General features: G+C 40.9%; 1 protein-coding gene across 2 annotated transcripts in view; it reads right to left on the bottom strand.

The window, feature by feature from the left end:
- faf1 (Fas (TNFRSF6) associated factor 1) overlaps positions 1-22,443 on the bottom strand; it is a 269,960-nt gene that overhangs the window by 215,104 nt on the left and 32,413 nt on the right. For both annotated transcript variants that reach the window (XM_061888509.1, XM_061888510.1), the window contains 3 exons: positions 21,602-21,921; positions 21,433-21,524; positions 20,333-20,436 (listed from right to left, as the gene is read on the bottom strand). In XM_061888509.1, coding sequence (XP_061744493.1) covers positions 20,333-20,436; positions 21,433-21,524; positions 21,602-21,921 — 516 coding nt within the window. The remainder of the gene's footprint in view (positions 1-20,332; positions 20,437-21,432; positions 21,525-21,601; positions 21,922-22,443) is intronic.

The following is a 22,443-nucleotide window of genomic DNA, read 5'->3' as shown; positions in this document are numbered from 1 at the left end:
GGATACAGGCGGGGGACAGATTGGTTTCATTCTGATGTAAGCTATGAGTCCCTATGGCACAGAGCAGACTCTAGAACCTTATTAAAAGTGTACTGCCAAACACATACACACACAAAATGTGTCAAATCTCCTACCTAAAAGCAGTGTAAGGGTTTTTAGGAAAAAAACACTTCATTAAGACCACTTGTACAGTTGTGATCAAAATTATTCAACCCCCCACACAATTTTGGTGTTTTCGCAAGTTGGGCATTTATTCTGTATTTTGTTTATAGTCATATCAAATAAAGATGTGTCAAACAGACAAATGCAACTTAAATTGTAACACTGTATTTCACAAAATACCAAAAAAGGACATTTTTCTTAATATCTCATTGACAAAATTATTCAACCCCCTAGTTACATGCATCTTTGGTACGTAGTAGAACACACTGTGGCAGTAATTACATCCTTCAAACGTGATAAATAACCGGAGACAAGCTTCTTGCAACGATCTACAGGTATTTTAGCCCATTCTTCTTGGGCAAAGACCTCCAGTTCATTAATATTCTTGGGCTTGCGTGCTGCAACTGCCTTCTTCAAGTCCCACCACAGGTTTTCTATAGGATTTAGGTCTGGCGACTGTGAAGGTCACTCCAGAGTATTCCAGTCTTTCTTCTGCAACCACTCTGATGCTGATTTGGAGGTATGCTTGGGATCGTTGTCCTGTTGGAAGGGCCAACGTCTCCCAAGCCTCAGCTTCGTCACTGACTTCATGACATTTGCAGCTAATATAGCCTGGTAGGAAATAGAATTCATAATGTGTTGAACGCGCTGGAGATTCCCGGTACCTGAGGCAGAGAAATAGCCCCAGAGCATGATTGACCCCCCACCATGCTTAACAGTAGGCAAGGTGTTCTTCTCTTTGTAAGCTTCATTTTTTTCTCCTCCAGACGTAACGTTGATTCATAGGCCCAAAGAGTTACAGTTTTGTCTCATCACTCCATAGAACAGTTTCCCAAAACCTTTGGGGTTTGTCCAGATGATTTTTGGCATACTGGAGTCTATTTTTCTTGTGCCTGGTAGTCAGAAGTGGGGTGCGCCTGGGAGTTCTGGCATGGAGGCCTTCATCTCGTAGTGCGCGCCTTATTGTCTGGGACGAAACCCGCGTTCCCCCCTCTGCAATGTCCTGTTGTAGTTCCTCAGCTGTTACCTGGGGGGTTTTCACCAATGCACGCTTCAAATACCGGACAGCAGTTGCACACAGCATCCTCTTTCTACCACGCCCAGTTAGTGTTTCCACTGTGCCTTTAGCTTTAAACTTGCGAATTATGCTTCCAACTGTGTCTCTTGTAATGTCTTTGCTATTTTCTTATATCCATATCCTTTCTTATGAAGAGAAATTACCTCCTCTCTTGACTTCTTTGACCACTCCCTGGACTTCACCATGTCGCAAATACACCATTGACCATCTACAAGAAGCTGAGCGTCACAGTCTTTTTCAATCAGTTTAATTGTTGCTTGTTATGGTTCTAAGCACATCTACAGGTATTTTCAACACCTGATTGAAAATACCTTATTCAAATTCTGTTCTTAAGAGTTATGATCTTCAAGGGGTTGAATCATTTTGTAAATGAGATATTAAGAGAAATGCCACTGTTTGGTATGTTACAAAATATAATGTTGTAATTCAAGTTGCATTTGTCTATTTAATGCATCTTTATTTGATATGACTATAAACAAAATACGGAATAAATGTCCAACTTGCTAAAACACCAAAATTGTGTGGGGGTTGAATAATTTTGATCACAACTGTAGCTAACAGGAACAGAGTAGAGGTCCGAAAGATCACACAAGGTATTCTTACCTCCTCCACATTTTGCATCCACAGCAGAGAAGCAGGATTCGAAACCTTTCAAGTTGTGTTGTATTTTGCTCTGCCATCCTATCTTGTCCAAGTTTACTAGCATTCTCACTGTCAAATCATTTCCTTGACAGAATCTGTCTATCTGCTAATGATTATGCAAAACACAGATAAGGGACAGTGAAAATAAAATAAAAACTATTTTGCCATTCAAAACATGTCATAAAAATAACTGTTCTTCAGCAAACAGTTTCCCCAGTTTGAGGGACAAACAGTAAGGAAGGCAAACAGGCTTCACTAAAATATTAATCAGCCCTTATCATTTATGTAAGAGATGAGCTCCTCCTCGAGACGCGCTCATATTCATTGGCATCGCTGCTTCAACTCAGTGGCTCTAAAGGTGCATCATATCGCTAACTACATAACTAGCGTAGGTGGATATGCACTTTGAGTGCCATCAAATTTATTTTTAATCTAACACAGACGATTAAAAGTTTACTCAGCAGGTTGGTGGTAATGACAATGCGACACTGTTTAATCTGTTCATTTAATTTGACAATGTGTGCGGCATATGAGCCAAAGTCATTGCCAAGGATATTAACACATTTTTGGCATATTTGCTTTTTTAGTCAGCAACAATGTAAATCAAAAGTTTGGTGGGTATATGTATTGATCTGATACAGCATAAAATACAAGATGTATTGTTAGGGCTGTGAAACGATTAAACAAATAATGAATCGCCATCAATTGCGTTTTGTCAATAGTTCACTCATAATTGTGTTTAGTCACAAATTGTTTTTTTTAAGTCTTAAATGATTGTACTTTATTAAAATATACCCCCAAAAACTGGACTTTATGTTTTATTTATGAAAATGTTTGTTTAATAAAGATTACCAGATAATAACAACCAGATATTAACAGTAAATGAACAAATGGATTAATAATACATTTTTACAGCTTGTCCTTTATCATTTTGACTAAATTAAAGAATGAGGAATGATACAATATGTGACTGCATACGTCAGCACCCAAATTAGGAGCTTTTGTTTGCTTACTTAAACTAAAAGACAAGTTGTCTCGGATGTTCACTATTTCATTTAATACAAACATTGTTCTTCGATTACAATAGTAAACATATGTTTTTAATGTATCGTAAGATTTTTTGTTAAAATAAAGACAATATTGCCATTTTGTGTGGTCCCCTTTATTTAGAAAGGTATCAGAAAGTATCGAAATATATTTTGGTACCGGCACCAAAATATTGGTATCGGGACAACCCTAGTGCAGGCTGATATTGACATCAAGCTACAGACAACTGCACTCCTGAGTTTCCCAAACACAATGCAGTAATACACAAAAGCAGACAAAAACCTTTCAATCACATTTCAATCGGGGTTAAATTTGAGGTCAATCGCTTTTAAATATTTTAGGAAACCACTCCATGTCTCCTTAAACTTCACAGAACAACCGTTCAATGTCAGCCAATTCCAATTTAGCACAATGAGTCTTCTAGCCAACAAAGTAGTATATTCTGCCAAGTTCTTTTTGTATTTGTTAAAAAAAGATGACAAAGGGGCCACCCCAAATAGTCCATTTAAAGGATTTGGTTCAATCGTTTTGCTGATTACTAAAGACAAAGTATTAAACATTTCAGTCCAAAAACTGCAGAGAATGGAAAATGCCGCCATAACCTATTAATTAAGTTCTACTTAAAATCTATTTCCAGATCTCCTCAAACAGGGTCACTCCTAAGTCACACTGCCACAATAACTTAATTGAATTCAGAGATTCGGGGCAAAAATGTAAAATTTAGTTGTCAATGTGTGTAATTGATCCTTTTAAAATCGGAAGTGGTGTCAAAAAAGCATCTAAAATTGTCAGTCTGTAATTTGGAAAACTGGGACAAAGTATTACCAACAAAGCTGCAGATCTGTTGATATCTAAAGAAAAATGTTGAATTATCAGGAAGTTGCCGGAAGCATGCAACAGTGTTGTCAATGTATAACTCTTTAAAGTTGATCCAGACTTGACCATCTTAAAAAGGCACTATAGACTAGAGAGGGTGGGAAAGCATCATTAGCAGTGATGGGTGTAAGACTACATATTGTCCGCAAGCCAAAATGGTGCTTAAACTGAACACAGAACCTAAATTAGTTTTTTGACGATTGAATTTTTCGGAAAAGGGAGTGTTAATTGGTGAATGGGACCTGAACCAGAGCCCTAAATGATAAGGGTTAGGTTGAGTTGGCCTCCATAACAAGCCATAACAGCATATTATGGCATATTGCAACCAAGAATTCTAATGTTAGTGGCTCAGTAGTAAAACTTCTAAATCCAATCCTTTAGCGCACTCTCTCTCTACGATTCCATCCATCCATTCATCCATTTATCTACCGCTTGTCCCTTTTGCAGTTGCGGAACTTGGTCGGAAGGCGGAGTATACCCTGGACAAGTCCCCACCCCATTGGAGGGCCAACACAGATACGGTTATGAAATATGAATAAACACATATATACATACTTATATATATATATATATATATATATATATATATATGTATATATATATATATATATATGTATATATAAACAAACATATATATATATATATATTATATATATATATATATATATTTATTTATATATATATATATATATATATATATATATATATATATATATATATATATATATATATATATATATATATATATATATTAGGGCTGTCAACATTAATGCATTTACACAAGTGTGTCACACATGATTAGTTTGCTTCTTCCACGCAAAGGATGATTGGCACGAGCCAGACGAGAGTTTGAGTACATATTTGTTTATTTAAACACTATAATAAAAAATAAAAAACTAAGGGGCGGTCACAAGGAGGTACAAAACTTGGCTACAAAAATACAAACAGGAAAACAAAAACACTTGCACGATGGCATGAATGAACTATGGACATAAATAAAAAGACATAGCACAAAAGCATTAAACTATGAACTATATACAAACAACTTACATGACATGGATCTATGGACGAGGGCATGAAGGAGATGCAGCAAGGATTGGGTGCGTGAAGGCATGAAGGCCAAGTTCCCAGACTGATGGACAGAAAGTAAAATCCTTAAATACTGGCTGTGGTAATTAGTAACAGGTGTGAGGGGCTGAGGATCGGGGCGTGACTAGGGGGACCCGGTGGAAACTAATGGGTTGACATGGTAACAAAAGAAAACCAGGAAGTGCAAACGGAACAAGAGTCCAGAAAACAAAACAAAACATGATCGAACATAAAACCAGATTCACAGGCATGACAGTACCCCCCCCCCCCCCCCCCCCCCCCCCCCATTAAGGACAGATTCTAGATGTCCAAAAGGATAACAATGATCAAGAATAATGGAGGTTCGGGAGGGGGACATGGCGGTGGATCGCCAAAACCACGTGTCCCCGTATCCATCGGGGCAGAGTCAGGTGGCGGCGACGCGTAGAGGCCGAGGTGGGCGACCCGGGAACCGCCATATCCGTGGCCGACCGCCTTGGCGTGGCAGACGACCACATAGTGGCCACAACTGCAGCCGACGGGGAGGTCGGCACCCTTGACGTGAACTTGGCGTTGGCGCTCGACGTGGACTCGGCGTTGGCGTTCGACGTGGACTCGGCGGTCGACGCGGACTCCGCGTTCGACTCGGCGTTCGACTCGGACCTTGGCGTTAGACTCGGACCTTGGCGTTAGACTCGGACCTTGGCGTTAGACTCGGACCTTGGCGTTAGACTCGGACCTTGGCGTTAGACTCGGACCTTGGCGTTAGACTTGGACCCTGGCGTTAGACTTGGACCTTGGCGTTAGACTTGGACCTTGGCGTTAGACTTGGACCTTGGCGTGGAGCTGCGACTGGGGGCACTTGGCGTCGTGGAGCTGCGAGTGGGGGCATTTGGCGTCGTGGAGCTGCGACTGGCGGCACTTGGCGTCGTGGAGCTGCGACTGGCGGCACTTGGCGTCGTGGAGCTGCGACTGGCGGCACTTGGCGTCGTGGAGCTGCGACTGGCGGCACTTGGCGTCGTGGAGCTGCGACTGGCGGCACTTGGCGTCGTGGAGCTGCGACTGGCGGCACTTGGCGTCGTGGAGCTTGCGACTGGCGGCACTTGGAGTCGTGGTGCAGGCACTGGTACTAGCCGTGGGCGTGGACTTGGCGTTGGAGGTTGGCGTGGACTTGGTGCTGGACTCTGAGCTGGACTTGGACTTGGTGCTGGTGGAGGTGGCCTTGCTGGAAGCTGCGGCTTAGCAAGCCGAAAAATTGGAGGTGGGGGACGTGCTGGTCGCTATGGCTTGGAACAGCAGCACTGGGCAGAACCAACCAACAAGCTCCCAGCCCCCCCCCCCCCCTCCCCACCACACACCCCACCCTCAAGGAGTGGTGGTGCAGCCCCATCGTTCTGGTAGGGTAGAAGGATGGGTCCGTGCGGATTACCGCAAGGTGAACGAAATATCACATTTTGACGCTTACCCAATGCCTCGGGTCGACGAGCTCCTGGATCGGCTGGGCACTGCTCGTTTTTTCACAACACTGGATTTAACCAAAGGTTACTGGCAGATTCCCTTGTCACCAGAGTCCATGGAAAAAAATTGCCTTTTCCACTCCGTAAGGTTTGTACCAGTTTGTGACACTTCCGTTTGGCTTGTTTGGTGCGCCCGGCACGTTCCATCACCTCATGGACCGGATGCTGCGCCCTCACGCTGCATACGTGGCTGCCTACCTGGATGACAATATCATCATCCAGTGTAGCGGCTGGGAAGAACACATGCGGCGGGTGGGGGCAGTGCTCGAGTTTCTGAGGCAGGCGGGTCTCACCGCTAACCCGGCGAAGTGCGCAGTTGGCCGGAGGGAAGTACAGTATTTGGGGTACCACTCAGGAAGGGGGCAAGTGCGACTGCAGGTAGACAAAATGGCGACGAAGTGAGGCAGTTTTTGGGTCTGGCGGGCTACTACCGCCGGTTCATTCCCCAGTTTGCAGACCTGACTATCCCACTGACTGACCTCACCCGAAAGAGTGCTCCAGATCTGGTCCAGTGGACGGAGCAGTGCCAGCGGGGTATTCGAGAAGGTAAAAACAGCACTCTGTGAGGAGCCAGTACTGCACATGCCTAACTTTGCCATCCCCTTCTGTTTGCAGGCGGACACGTCGAGCAGGGGATGCCTCACCATCCAGTGAGCGGTCGGGGCCGTCCGGTACTACCTGTTGGGATGCTCCTTCAGCCTCTGCTTGGACCACAAACAACTAGGATGCCAACGCGTGGATCAGCCGGTGGTACCTCGCGTTGCAACCCTACAACTTCTTGGTGGTCCACAGACTGAGTACGCAGATGTCCGTGGCCGACTTCCTCTCACGCTCCTCTACGGAGGGGGGTGGGAGGGAATAGGCACGGCCGGACGGCTGCGTGGCCTGAGGCTGGCAGTGGAGGCGGCATGTGGAGGGGGCGTGGCCCACGCGTCTCCTGCGGGCAGAGCATGTGCAGGAGACGGCTACGAAGCAGCTGACAGGTGAGTGGATCTCCCAGCTGGAACGGGTTATCTAATACTTCTGTCTCCTTTATTAACAGCGTCCCAGACCATGAGGGGGAGAGGAGAACATGGAGAGAAAGACACACACGAATGCGCACGAGCAAGACGGAGGTGGCTGCGAAAGCAACAAACAAACCCAAAAAATAATCATTTTCAAACCTGGGATCCGGGCTCCCCAGACATTCTGTTGGTCCAGAGAGAACCTACGACGTTAGACTTCCACATACACATTCACAGTGCAGAGGTGAAACAGTATGTAAACCCCTTGGCTAATGACTTCTCCAAGAGCTGATTGGAGCCAGTCCAGAAAACATGGAGTCTAATAAATGTGACGACATCATGTGTTGTTTAAAGCTGCCCTGCTCTTTAAAAAAAACACACACCTGTGATAAGTTTGCTGTTCTCAAGAAGCATTGCCTGGTGTGAACCATGCCTCACACAAAAGATCCAAGATCAAGAATTGTTAACTTGCACCAAGCTGGTAAGAGTTACAAAAGTATCTCTAAAAGCCTTGATGTCCGTCTGTCCACGGTAAGACAGATTGTCTACAAATGGAGAAAGTTCAGGATTGTTGCAACTCTCCTCAGGCGTAGTCGACCTGTAAAGATGAATGTGAGAGCACAGCGCAGAAAGCTCAGTGAGGTGAAGACGAATCCTAGTGTCAGCTAAAGACTTACAGATATCTCTGGCACATGCTGACAAATCTACAATACGTAAAACATTGAACAAGAATGGAGTTCATGGGAGGACACCACGGAGAAAGCCACTGCTGTCCAAAAAAAAAACATTGCTGCACTTTTGAAGTTTGCAAAAGAACATCTGGATGTTCAACAGCACTACTGGCAAATTATTCTGTGGACAGATAAAAATTGAGTTGTTTGGAAGGAACACAAAACGCTATGTGTAAAGAAAAAAAGGCACGGCATACCAACAAGGACAACCGAGCATAGAAGTAAATCAACAACTGGATGGCTTCAACAGAAGAAAATACGCCTTCTGGAGTGGCCTCGTCAGAGTCATGACCTCAACCCGATTGAGATGCTGTGGCTTGACCTCAAGAGAGCAATTCCCCCCAGACATCCCAAGAATATTGCTGCACTGAAACAGTTTTGTGAAGAGGAATGGTCCAAAATTCCTCCAGACCGTTGTGCAGGTCTGATCTGCGATTACAGGAAACATATGGTTGAGGTTATTGCTGGCAAAGGCGGGTCAACCAGTTATTAAATCCATAGGTTCACATACTTTTTGCACCCTGCACTGTGAATGTTACATGTGCTAAATTATAAAATGAAAATCTAGATTTTTGTACGGTATTAGTTTTAGCAGTTTGTCTGTTGTTGCGACTTTGATTAAGAGCAGAAGACATTTTATCACCATGTTTTTTTCCAGAAATCCAAGTAATCCCAAAGGGTTCACATACTTTTTCTTGTAACTGTACATGTACATATCCATCCATTTTCTACCGCTTATTCCCTATTGGGGTCGCGGGGGGCGCTGGCGCCTATCTCAGCTACAATCGGGCGGAAGGCGGGGTACACCCTGGACAAGTCGCCACCTCACCGCAGGGCCAACACAGATAGACAGACAACATTCACACTCACATTCACACACTAGAGCCAATTTAGTGTTGCCAATCAACCTATCCCCAGGTGCATGTCTTTGGAAGTGGGAGGAAGCCGGAGTAACCGGAGGGAACCCACGCATTCACGGGGAGGACATGCAAACTCCACACAGAAAGATCCCGAGCCTGGATTTGAACCCAGGACTGCAGGACCTTCGTATTGTGAGGCAGACGCACTAACCCCTCTGCCACCGTGAAGCCCACATGTATATGTATATATATATATATATATATATATCCACACTTACATACATATATCATCTTGCAATCTAGTTGAATCACATTGTGCATCAAAATCTCTGACTGTGTTTATGTGAAAAAAGGAAATTATTGTACAATTTAAGGATTTGCAGCCTTTGCCTAAAGTTTTGCCTCCTTAATCAAACATCAACTTGGAAAATGCACTTATCTAATGCCTACAGTGCACACCAGTTGTGTGTAGTGTATATATAAAAAGGTGTGAGCAGTTTATTTTCATTGCGAGCTAACAGCCTGTCTGGTCCCTCTGTGGGGGACAAATCCGCCCCATCGCTTTAATCAGTCACCTACTCCCCCTATATGACAGCAGGGTCATTATGGGGGCACACATTTGTACACAAACCCATTTGAGTGTACAAAAGAGCACACCCACTTCAATTCAACCCCAACTCTCCCGCTCCAAAATAGGTGACACAAAATAATGAGCTACGACACCTAAAATGATATCGATGACACTTTTTAAATAAAGGCGATGGCACTGTTAAAAAATAGAGTGGTGGAGAGTGAGAAGATGGTGAGTATGCGGCACTACTGGGACAGTTAAGACAATGAAAATGACTTCTTGTAAAAAACTATTAATAGCAAGTGAATGTCTGGATAGTTGTCATTACTAAGTAAATTAGATTTGGGAGAATTTACTTTTTGTTCTCCAGTGAGTAGGCAGTAATTTTACACATTTGTAATACTCTACATTTGTGTTATACATTAAAGCAGACAGAAGGAAATGGGACATTGTGTTTCGACGTTCAGTTTTAACATTTGGTGGTTACGCACCCAACCTTATAATTTTTAATACTACACAAAGGAACAAGTTACGTGCATGTGGAAAAGTAACTTCTACAGTAATAAGTAGTTGTGTCGCTACGCTAAGGAAGGACAATGTTCTTTTTTTTTTTTTTTTTACTTTGACTTCCAATATCTCTCAAGCACGAGGCAGACTCTTCTGGTGGCAACATGTCTAAGAAAAAGTAGGGTGAAAGTGGAAAGTGAAATTAAAATAAATTAGAAGGACACACTCAGAAAGTTGACACAAAAGTGGAAAGTGAAATTAAATTTGAAGGACGGACACACACACACACACACACACACACACACACACACACACACACACACACACACACACATATACACTGATTTTTACATACATACATCATTTGAGCTTTCAGCTCATAAAACCCACACAAACAGGATTTCAAAAAATGTGAATACTGTGAAGAAATCACCATTTATTTCTTATTTTTGCAGAAAAAAAATAAATTAGGAATATATCAAATCAATCAAAATCTGGTCTGAATGGTCCCGTATAATAAAGTAATGTCCGATCATTATCGTATAAAATTCGAAGTTCAGACTCATGTTCAGCAAGCTAATAATAATAATAATAATAACTGCTATAGCAGCCGCATCACTAGTGCTGCCACAACGACGACTCTTGCTGGCCTACTGCCTTCGGTAATGGCACCATTCCCAAATTATGTGGGCTCTATTGATAACCACACTAACAACTTTAACGACGCCCTGCGCAAAACCATTGATAGTATAGCACCGCTGAAGTTAAAAAGGGCTCCCAGAGAAACTAGAGCTCAAAAATTATCATGTAGAAAGCTGGAACGCAAATGGTGCGCGACTAAACTTGAGGTTTCCCATCAAGCATTGGAGTGATAGTTTAATAACTTATAAACGCATGCTTACCTTAGCTAAAGGTAAATATTACTCAAATCTCATCCGCCTTAATAAAAACTATCCTAAATTTTTTTTTAGTACAGTAGCATAGCTAACCCAACAAGGGACTCCTCCCAGTAGCTCCACACACTCATCAGATGACTTTATATATTATACCGGTATAGTTCGATTGGTAGAGCAGCCGTGCCAGCAACTTGAGGGTTGCAAGTTTGATCCCCGCTTCCGCCATTCTAGTCACTGCCGTTGTGTCCTTGGGCAAGACACTTTACCCACCTGCTCCCAGTGCCACCCACACTGGTTTAAATGTAAAAATTAGATATTGGGTTTAACTATGTAAAGCGCTTTGAGTCACTAGAGAAAAGGCGCGATATAAATATAATTCACTTCACTCTATGAATTTCTTTAATAAGAAAATTTAACTCATTAGAAAGGAGATTAAAGACAATGCGTTCCCAGCTACAACAGGGTTCTATTAACACGGATTCGACTGTATATACGGCGGATACTGCCCTCCAAAATAGTTTCTCTCTTTTTGATGAAATAACATTAGAAGAATTGTTACAACGTATGCGGTCCTCGCCAAGGTTTCTCATAGTCACTGTCACCAACGTCCCACTGGGGTGAGTTTTTCCTTGCCCGTATGTGGGCTCTGTACCGAGGATGTCGTTGTGGTTTGTGCAGCCCTTTGAGACACTTGTGATTTAAGGCTATATAAATAAACATTGATTGATTGATTGACTGAATGTGGTGGTTTTTGAAGCTGACTCCCGCGTCATTCCACTCTTTCTGGATCTCTGCCAGATTTGTGAATCTTCTCTGTTTGATAATCCACAGAAGCCCAGCTCTTCTGCTGATGCATCTTTTCCTGCCACATTTTGCCCTTCCACTAGACTTTCCATTGCTTGGACAAAGCATTCTGTGAAAAACCAGCCTTCTTAGCTATTACCATTTGTGGCTTACCCACCCTATGGAGGGTATCAATAATGGTATTTTGGCCAGTTGTCAAGTCTGCAGTCTTCCCCATATTGATCCTAACAGACAATTGAACCAAAGTGAAGCAATTTAATGACACACGGGGAAACCTGTGCAGGTGCTTACAATTAGTTTAAAACATTCATGCTCTGTAAAATTTGAGCTTATTTCTTCAAAGTATTCCAATTTTTTTTAACCCTGTTTTCGTGGGTTTTGTGAGCTGGAGGACCAAGTTATGTACAAAAAAAACAAGGAAATACTTGAAATCGTTTAAGTTGTGGGCCCTGAATCAATTATCTATAGAAGTTTAACTAAATTATGGAAATAATTATACACTTTTCCATGATATTCTACATTTTTGGAAATGGTCTGTATATATAGGGCATTCCACCAAAGAAGTGCTGTTCCTTAACCAAATGAAGGGTTTAATAGAACAATTAAGTAGTCAGTCGTGTATTTTACAGAGAATATATTATGGTCTGTTTAAACCCAGGGCATTAATTGAGATAGTGATAAGATAAATAAACACAAGATCATCTTCTACAGGGTACTTCCTATTGAGAAGTAGCTGTCCCGAATCGTGACCCCTGAATTAAAAGTTCTACAAAAACTACTAAAAACATTTTTTAGATTTTTTAATGGTGTACCGGTAATTTTAAATATCTCTATGATTGAGTTTAAATAGATGTTGAAAAACAGTTTGTATGTTTTTCATTTGTATATAAAATTAAAAAATTGTGTGAAAAAAAATATCATGTAACTAGTTTTTATGTCACTAAGGAAACGCAAGAGTTTTCGAGGCCTTGCTGGTTTGAGATGTAAACCTACTACATTTTTGACCAGGAAGTGCCGATCCTCATGGCTGCATGGCAAGTCACTTAATCCTGTAGTTTTGTTTTTTTAAATAAATGTGTTCTAGAGTCGAGAAATCAGTGTGCATCTTCAAAAATGGTCACAACTGAACCATTGTCTCTTCAATTATGAAAACTTTTTTTTTTATGCAACATTTTATGTTTAAATAAGTGCACAACTCTTCAAATATGTGTTTGCTAGCCATATGCTTGCTAGCATTATTTAGTTATGGTCAAAACGAGCTAGAACTGTCACAACCTCACTGACTCAAAACAGCCCACTATCTATCATATGGGCTTTTTAAACATCAGATCATTGTCTCCAAAAGTGTTATTAGTTAATGAGCTCATTAAAGAAAACAATCTTAATGTCATTGGTCTCAGTGAGATTTGACTGAAATCGGATGAATTGTTTCCGCTTAACAAGACATCTCCTTAACTATACGAGAGCACATATTGCCTGTCCTATTAATAAAGGGTAAAATGTGGCGCACTAATATCCAATGAAAAACCTTAACCTTAGCCCTGACCTAAGTAAAAACTATAAATCATTTGAGGTGCTTACTATGAGGTCTTGTAACACCACTACCTCTCCATCCTGCTGTTATTTATTGCCATCTTTTATTAAAAAGACGGTTTGACAAAAACAGACTCTTTGAATCTCAGTAAAACTATCCATCCATTCATCTTCTTCCGCTTATCCGAGATCGGGTCGCGGGGGCAGCAGCCTAAGCAGGGAAGCCCAGACTTCCCTAACCCCAGCCACTTCGTCTAGCTCTTCCTGGGGGATCCCGAGCCGTTCCCAGGCCAGCCGGGAGACATAGTCTTCCCAACGTGTCCTGGGTCTTTCCCGTGGCCTCCTACCTTTTGGACGCGCCTTAAACACCTCCCTCGGGAGGCATTCGGGTGGCATCCTGACCAGATGCCCTAACCACCTCATCTGGCTCCTCTCGATGTGGAAGAGCAGCGGCTTTACTTTAAATTCCTCCCGGATGACAGAGCTTCTCACCCTATCTCTAAGGGAGAGCCCCGCCACACGGCGGAGGAAACTCATTTCGACCGCTTGTACCCGTGATCTTGTCATTTCGGTCATGACCCACAGCTCATGACCATATGTGAGGATGGGAACATAGATCGACCGGTAAATTGAGAGCTTTGCCTTACGGATCAGCTCATTCTTCACCACAATGGATCGGTACAACGTCCGCAATACTGAAGACGCCGCACCGATCCGCCTGTCGATCTTACGATCCACTCTTCCCCCACTCGTGACCAAGACTCCTTGGTACTTGAACTCCTCCACTTGGGGCAGGGTCTCTTCCCCAACACGGAGATGGCACTACACCCTTTTCCGGGAGAGAACCATGGACTCGGACTTGGAGGTGTTGATTCTCATTCCGGTCGCTTCACACTCGGCTGCGAACCGATCCAGTAAGAGCTGAAGATCCCGGCCAGATGAAGCCATCAGGACCAGATCATCTGCAAAAAGCAGAGACCTAATCCCGCGGCCACCCAACCAGAACAGAGGGCAGCCTTGGCGGAGTCCAACCGTCACTGGAAAGGTGTCCGACTTACTGCCGGCAATGCGGCAGTAAGCTCTGACACTGATCGTACAGGGAGCAGACCGCCACAATAAGACACAGTAAAACTAAACTAATGCTATTCGGTAACAGTAGAAAGGAAAGTCAAATACAAATACTAATAGACAGAGTGTATATTAAAAAGGTAAAAGAAAACACATTTTTGAGTGTAATAAGGTGAACTGGAAAAGTCATGTAAAACTGTAACTGGAAACCTCATGTAAAACCTCATAAAAATATACAAAATAAAGTAGTAAGAAACACATCAATAATGAATAAAGCAAATATGTTCTGGACCAAATATCTCTCCATAATCTTTACTGCTCGCTAGTATAATCATACCTGATTATACTAGATTGATTGACTGAATGTGGTGGTATATCAAGAAATGATATATCAAGATATATCATATCTTCATAACTGAAATTATTATGTAGAAATATGGAAAAGCAAATACAAATGTAGACTTCATTCAAACATTCAAACATAATGAAAGTCAACGAATTGGTCCATTTGCAAAGAGCTAAAATTGTGTACAAAGCAAACTATAACCTGCTACCCAAGAATGCACAATTCTTCTCAACAAAAGGGGAGAAATATAACGTTAGAAGAAAATCCAAATTAAAACATGTGTATGCACGCGGAACACTTACGATCTTTAGTATTTTCATATGTGGAGTTAAATTATGAAAAAAAAAAGCAATATGATTCAGTTCAAGAGACTGTTCAAACTGCAAGTGTTCACGAAGTACAAAACCAGTGAAGTTGGCACATTCTGTAAATTGTAAATTAAAAAAAGAATACAATGATTTGCAAATCCTTTTCAACGTATATTCAACTGAATAGACTGCAAAAACAAGGTACTTAATGTTCGAACTGGTAAACTTTGTTAATTTTTGCAGATATTAGCTTATTTGGAATTTGATGCCTGCAACATGTTTCAAAAAATCTTGCACAACTGGCAAAAAAGACTGAGAAAATTGAGGAATGCTCATCAAACACTTATTTGGAACATCTCACAGGTGAACAGGCTAACGGGTGGGTGCCATGATTGGGTATAAAAACAGCTTCCATGAAATGCTCAGTCATTCACAAACAAGGATGGGACGAGGGTCACCACTTTGTGAACAAATGCGTGAGCAAATTGTCCAACAGTTTAAGAACAACATTTCTCAACGAGCTATTGCAAGGAATTTAGGGATTTCACCATATACTGTCCGTAATGTCATCCAAAGGTTCAGAGAATCTGGAGAAATCACTGCACGTCAGCAGCAAGGCCGAAAACCAACATTGAATGCCCGTGACCTTCGATCCTCCAGGTGGTACTGCATCAAAAACAGACATCAGTGTGTAAAGGATATCACCACAATGGCTCGGGAACACTTTAGGAAACTACTGTCAGTAACTACAGTCCGTCGCTACATCTGTAAGGTCAAGTTAAAACTCTTCTGTGCAAAGCGAAAGCCATTTATCAACAACACCCAGAAACGCCGCCAGCTTCACTGGGCCCGAGTTCATCTAAGATGGACTAATGCAAAGTGGAATTGTGTTCTGTGGTCAGACGAGTCCACATATCAAATGGTTTTTGGAAATTGTGTACGTCGTGTCCTCCGGACCAAAGAGGAAAAGAACCATCCGGACTGTTATGGGCGCAAAGTTCAAAAGCCAGCATCTGTGATGATATGGGGGTGCATTAGTGCCCAAGGCATGGGTAACTTACACATCTGCGAAGGCACCATTAATGCTGAAAGGCACATACAGCTTTTGGAGCAACTAATGCTGCCATCCAAGGAACGTCTTTTTCACAACGTGCCAACTTCAATGGTTTTGGGTTTTGTACAAACAACAACATTTATGATGAACTTCTTGAACATTTTTTTTAATGAGATGATTGTTTATGTATTTAATATTTGTTAACTTACTTATGGTATATTTATTTATTATTTAATCAGTGTTTTGTTACAAACAGAGAACAAGGGTATGAGATAAAATTGCTATGGTATGAAAAGGGGTAGGATTAAATAAGCTCTGCTTCTTCCTACACCTTTTCGGACAAGCTGTAATGAAACAAGTCGAAATATGTGATGCATTACGTTGTATAGTATGCATGTTTGAAATAAATTGAAACTGAACTGAACTCTACCCCTCCCTCAAGCACGCACAGAAGCGTTAAACTACACTGCTATAAAGTTTGTAATCTAACACAGCGTAAAATAAAACAATGCATCAAAACAACATTGTGTAACTAATCTTAATTATATTAAGACTCGATAAATTTCCCCCAGTACCCTAGCCCTTTAACCTTTACTATATGGATGATAACTCATTACAAGCAAATCTTTCAAAAACAAAGACATAATTAGATTATAAGAGCTTTCAAAGGATTAAAATATAATATAAACAAAACATGTTTGCAATTTAAATTTTTTTGAGATTGAAGCTGATCGAGAGATTTGAACTAAATAGTAGAAAAAAATATGAATCCCAAGCATGTTTTATACACTCTAAACTCCCTGACGGCTTTTTCGTCCCGTAGCAACTCTCTGGCTATAAAATTAGGTAAGCCTCAGAGGGTTAATAGTAGATTTAGTTTTTTATTTTCTAACTCTGTGATTCTTTTGGCCGCTGTTGTGCAGACATGTAGCGTGCCGGCCCCAGGGGCTGATGAATTGAATGGTTTAGCTTTGTTTTGACCAGTAATAAAGGGTAACTGCACTTTTTGGGAGAAATGTTGCCTATCGTTCGCCATTATTATGAGAGACAAGACGACAAAAAAAAAATGTTCCCGCATTTTAACATGTAAAATTCATCTCCTTCTTGGTGGTTAGCAATGCAGCTAATGGTAGCAATAATTTCTACATCTAAATCACTTTCAAAAACCGTCAACAATACTACCTTTACGATCAATAATTCGCAAAATAAATAAGCTGTAGCGACATTGTTATTGTAAGAGCAGACACTGAGGAACTCTTTTTCTAGCGTGGTAACACATCACTATGCTACAGTATTAGCTGTAAAGCTAATTACGAAAAAAATTAAGTTAGTTTGTTCATCAACCAAAAACGTGTTTGAGTTTGGAATGCACAGCACTGCGATACGACAACAATTTATACTGATTGAAAAACATTAACAATCATATTACAGTATCTGTTAAGTATTAGCCCACATTTCATGTTTTGTTAGTACACAGCTAGCCAGACAGTGTATGTACTGCAGTTGTACTAACTCGTATGGCATCTTGCGTGTATCATGATCGATAATAAAGTGACTCAATCAATCGACAGTTGTGCGTCTAGTTTCCTGTTGATTTTGGGCAATCATTTTATGTCAAAATAGCTTGGCTCCAAGTTCCATATTTATAGCGTCAAAATCGCTTTCACCTCACTCTCTCGGCTTTCGTCTGCTTCTAAAAGCAGCAGTATAATTAGCTTCTAAAAGTATAAGGTTGTCCTTATTTGTCCAAAAATGTTTTTCTTCTTTGTCTGTTACTAAATCTTCCATGATTAGAAAACATTAGGGGTGTAACGGTACACAAAAATTTCGGTTCGGTACGTACCTCGATTTAGAGGTCACGGTTCGGTTTATTTTCGGTACAGTAAGAAAACAACAAAATATACACTTTTTGGGTATTTATTTACCAAATTTGTCAACAATGGCTTGATCCTTCTAACATTGGGAACACTATAATAATTCTGCCCACGTTAATCCACACTGCCTCAAGTTGTTGCTTGGATGAAATAAAATGACAACTTTTCTTCTACATATAAAAAGTGCAACATTAAACAGTTTCAAGTCAACTCATCATGCTTAATTTATTACAGCATTGGGGAAGCCTGTAGTTGATTTTTATTATGTAAATGTTATATTTTTATCAACATGTGATAGCATGGACCCTGCCATTCAAAACTAGGCTGCTACATTACTAATGATTAATGTAACTGTAGCTGAAAATTCATCCCTGACCACCATGGAGTTTATGTAGGCTTTATGATGCACTTAAATTATTTTATACACTATCAGAGACAGAAACTCTTCATTTAATATAATGTCCTTTTTTGCTGCTTCAACACACCTCAATCAACACTGTCCGTTACACACGCACGCACGCACGCACGCACGCACGCACGCACGCACGCACGCACGCACGCACGCACGCACGCACGCACACACGCACACACGCACACACGCACACACACACACACACACACACACACACACACACACACACACACACACACACACACACACACACACACACACAAACACACACACAAACACACACACACACACACACACACACACGGCAAAATAAGTTAACGTTTCGCTAAAAGCTAACTAGCCTTCACCTAAAGCCAGGACTGCGAGTGAGCTGAGCTGCAGTTTGTTTCTGGAAGGTCAACGGGCTCATAGTGATGTTTAGAAAGTAGTTGACTTGGAAGACTACAACGGTGACTCCCATTAGCTTGATAATCTTTCAAATCGGAAAAATTATCTATTATATAGACGTGTGTTCTTGTCTCTCATAAGGATTGTGAATGATAAGCAACATTGCCCAAAAAGTGCAGTTCCCCTTTAAAACTGAGCCAAATTAAACATGTGATGCTGTGGTTGTTGTGGCAACCCCCTAACAAAAAAGGCCAAAAACCTATTGTATCAATAATTAAAAATTGGTAAGGTTGTCAAAGTTAATGCGATAATTGTAATTCTAATGGTAATAATATTAATGTTATTATCATTATTTTTATTAACCATAATAATAAACTAACATTAATTTCCTCAAATAGGCCAGGTAGGTATTTTATCCACCCCACGGATCCGTTTGAAAATCAACACACATCCAGTCCGCACAGTGAATTTCAACAAAAAAGGAGCCGAAAACTACAACCTTCACCATAATAATAAACTAGGGGTATTATTAGGCTGCATTGCTTCTTTATAATGGATGCCATTGACATTAGAGGCCTGTGGTATTATTAGGCTGCATTGCTCTAGCCATTCTTACTAAGGGTTTCAAAATATGTCATATAATAAAAGTAACAATAATATTACTATACTGAGTAATGCTTTTAAAATGATTACCTTAAATCTCGTGCAAGTAAACTTGACTTTTTAAATATCATCTTAATTCCTTTTTTTATTTATCAAGAGTGTGTCTGTTAAATAAAAAAAAGAATTAAGATGATATTTAAAAAGTCAAGTTTACTTGCACGAGATTTAAGGTAATCATTTTAAAAGCATTACTCAGTATAGTAAAATTATTGTTACTTTTATTATATGACATATTTTGAAACCCTTAGTTTTTGTGTGTCTGTTAAAAAAATCATTACATTTCAATGTTCATTTTACACATGAGAAATAAACGGTAAATATTCCATGCTGGATGATTACATGACACTGATGAATAGGACTATGCCACACTCAGCTGCCAACAGTGATTGTATTACTGCTGAGGCTTTACAGTGAGCTGCATTACATTTTAGAGGGAAAGGTTTGGTAATGCTGCCAAACATTCAGCGAGATGAATGAAGCGGTGCTGGATTAATGAAGCATTCTCACTTAATCTCCCCTTCCACAAAGGTCTGTCACAGCCATTAGTTAGAGAGAGTAGTCAAACAGAGAAAAAATAATGAGAAATTTAAAAAGGAGAACATGAAATGACTGCTCATACATAATAAAAAAAAAACTGCTAAGAAGCAGTAACAATATCAGACAGGAACATACAAAAAATTATATTTACACAAGATAGTGCAGCAGTAGACATTCTTAAAATGGGAAAAAGAATGTGATAAATGCAAACAACCTGTGGGTCAGGTGTCTGTTGGTATAACAATGGTGATGATTACATCTGCTTATTGCAACTCCTTCACTCGTGGTCAAGGACTGTCACCTAGTGTTCCTTTTTATAACTACACTTGTGCCACGGTGAAATGCATTTTATCCTATAAACACCAGAAATAATTAAGAGTTAAATACCTGTTTTTGCTGGTGCTGGTGCTGGCTGTGGCTGTTGGGGCAATGTCTGGTGTCAGGACATAAAGGCTGACATTCCTGGGCAGGTGTAAACTTCGAAGTACCGTCTAGAGAGATCAAGAAACAATAGTGGGTTGGGTGTGTTTTGATTTTTTTTTTTTACAGCGTCAAATTCTAAAAAAAATATGTTTTAATTAAAACATTGCACTAAGCCTCCTATTATAAAATAGTTTATATTGAATGAACAACATATATGTAAGAGATATTTCTAATATAAGAACAATATTATTAGATAAGACATGTCTCAAACTAAAAGGAAATTTAAAACAAAGATTGAGCAAAGGTGTTTATTCGTCTAAATTATACATCTGTGGCGCTGTATTTACTAGTTTATGTTAAAGTTAGTGTCTTTTAAAATCAGTTAATTTGTTCCGTCTAAACCCTTTGAGCTACTTCAAAGCATCAGCTGATCAGCAACTCTTAAAACTACCAAATCAAAGTGGAAGTTCACAGGTGACAGAGTCTTTTCTATTGTTGCTCCAAAAACGTGGAACAATCTGCATCTACAAAATTTGACATTTTTAAAACTCATTTCAAAACCACACTTTTTCTTGTAATACATCGATTGACATTTGAGATCTATTGTTTTTTTAGCTACATGTCATTGTTTTTATATTTTTAAGTATATTATTTTTCACTGCTCAGTGGCCTTGTGGTTAAGAGTGTCCGCCCTGAGATCGATAGGTCGTGAGTTCAAACCCCAGCCGAGTCATAACAAAGACTATAAAAATGGGACCCATTACCTCCCTGCTTAGCACACAGCATCAGGGTTGGAATTGGGGGTTAAATCACCAAAAATGATACCCAAGCGCAGCCACCGCTGCTGCTCACTGCTCCTCTCACCTCCCAAGGGGTGAACATGGGGAAAGGTCAAATGCAGAGGACACATTTCAACACACCTAGTGTGTGTGAGACAATCATTGGTACTTTAACTTTAAATTAACTGATGTAAACATTGTTTTGAATTATGTTAATTGTTCACGTGTTTTACAAATAGGAAGAAGTTGGTTTGGTTTGGTATGGCATGACGGGCACTAACTCACACTATCAGAGACATCGCCACTCTTCCATCCTTTCAATTGCATTTTGTATACAGGAACTCCAAGCTCTGTCTCGAGGAGTTGCTTGATTTCACCTGTGGTTGAAAATGTTCTTTTAATGCAAACCCATCTTTATGTGCAAGAGTAAACATCAGTGGAATATACAGCTCACCAACTGTGGTTCCGTCCTCCAGTACCAGCTCAACAGTGCGCTGTCGGTACTCCACCTTGAATTCAAGCATCCGAGGCTGGCGCTCTACGATGTGTCGAGGAGAAGGGGTGCTGGGGCAAAAGGTGGATGCCGAGGGTGACAGCTGACTGGAGGATGAAAACAACGAGGAGCACGTAGGAACGGCGCATTCAGCTGCTGCTGTGTTGGCTGCTGTTGCTGTGTCAGCGGCTGATGTTGCTGCTACTGCTGGTGCATTAGCTGCTTCGGATTCTCTGTGCGGTCCATACATGCTGGCCTGGCTCGCCTCACTGGAAAAGTTACTGTTGCAAAGGTCAAATGATTAGCATTAGATTTTGAGATAGAGGAAACACAGTTTCACAAAGCCCACCTATCGAAGACAAACTGCAGTGAATTTAATGAATTTATTGTACAGCTGGAAATACAATTTCTTGACCAAAATATTTTTCTTATCAAGCTTACTGAAGAGGATACATGGGAAAGGAAGTGCATTATGAAACAGGAGCACTTTTGTAGTGACCAACTGGCTCCACTTCAGATTACTTCATCAGGCATGGCACTTCCAGCAGTGCCAGCCACTTGCTCACACTGCCAATCAGCCTCCATTCATCACGAGTCCCTTTAGAAAGACCAGCAATAATCTGATGGCCCGAGGGCCTGAACCACACTGAAGCACAAGCATGTACACAAAAGATGTAAGTTCAATACAATGCAATACAACTGAGTGGGTTCACATGGCTTTGTGCATTCACAAGTGTCAACTAACCGTAGAATGAGTGCGAATAGTACAAAGGAAGCTTTTTTGTTCAGGAACCGTGTATTAC

The sequence above is a fragment of the Nerophis ophidion genome, linkage group LG26 (assembly GCF_033978795.1).
Source record: "Nerophis ophidion isolate RoL-2023_Sa linkage group LG26, RoL_Noph_v1.0, whole genome shotgun sequence".
Lineage (NCBI taxonomy): Eukaryota > Metazoa > Chordata > Actinopteri > Syngnathiformes > Syngnathidae > Nerophis > Nerophis ophidion.
This window is presented reverse-complemented; position numbering and strand designations above follow the sequence as displayed.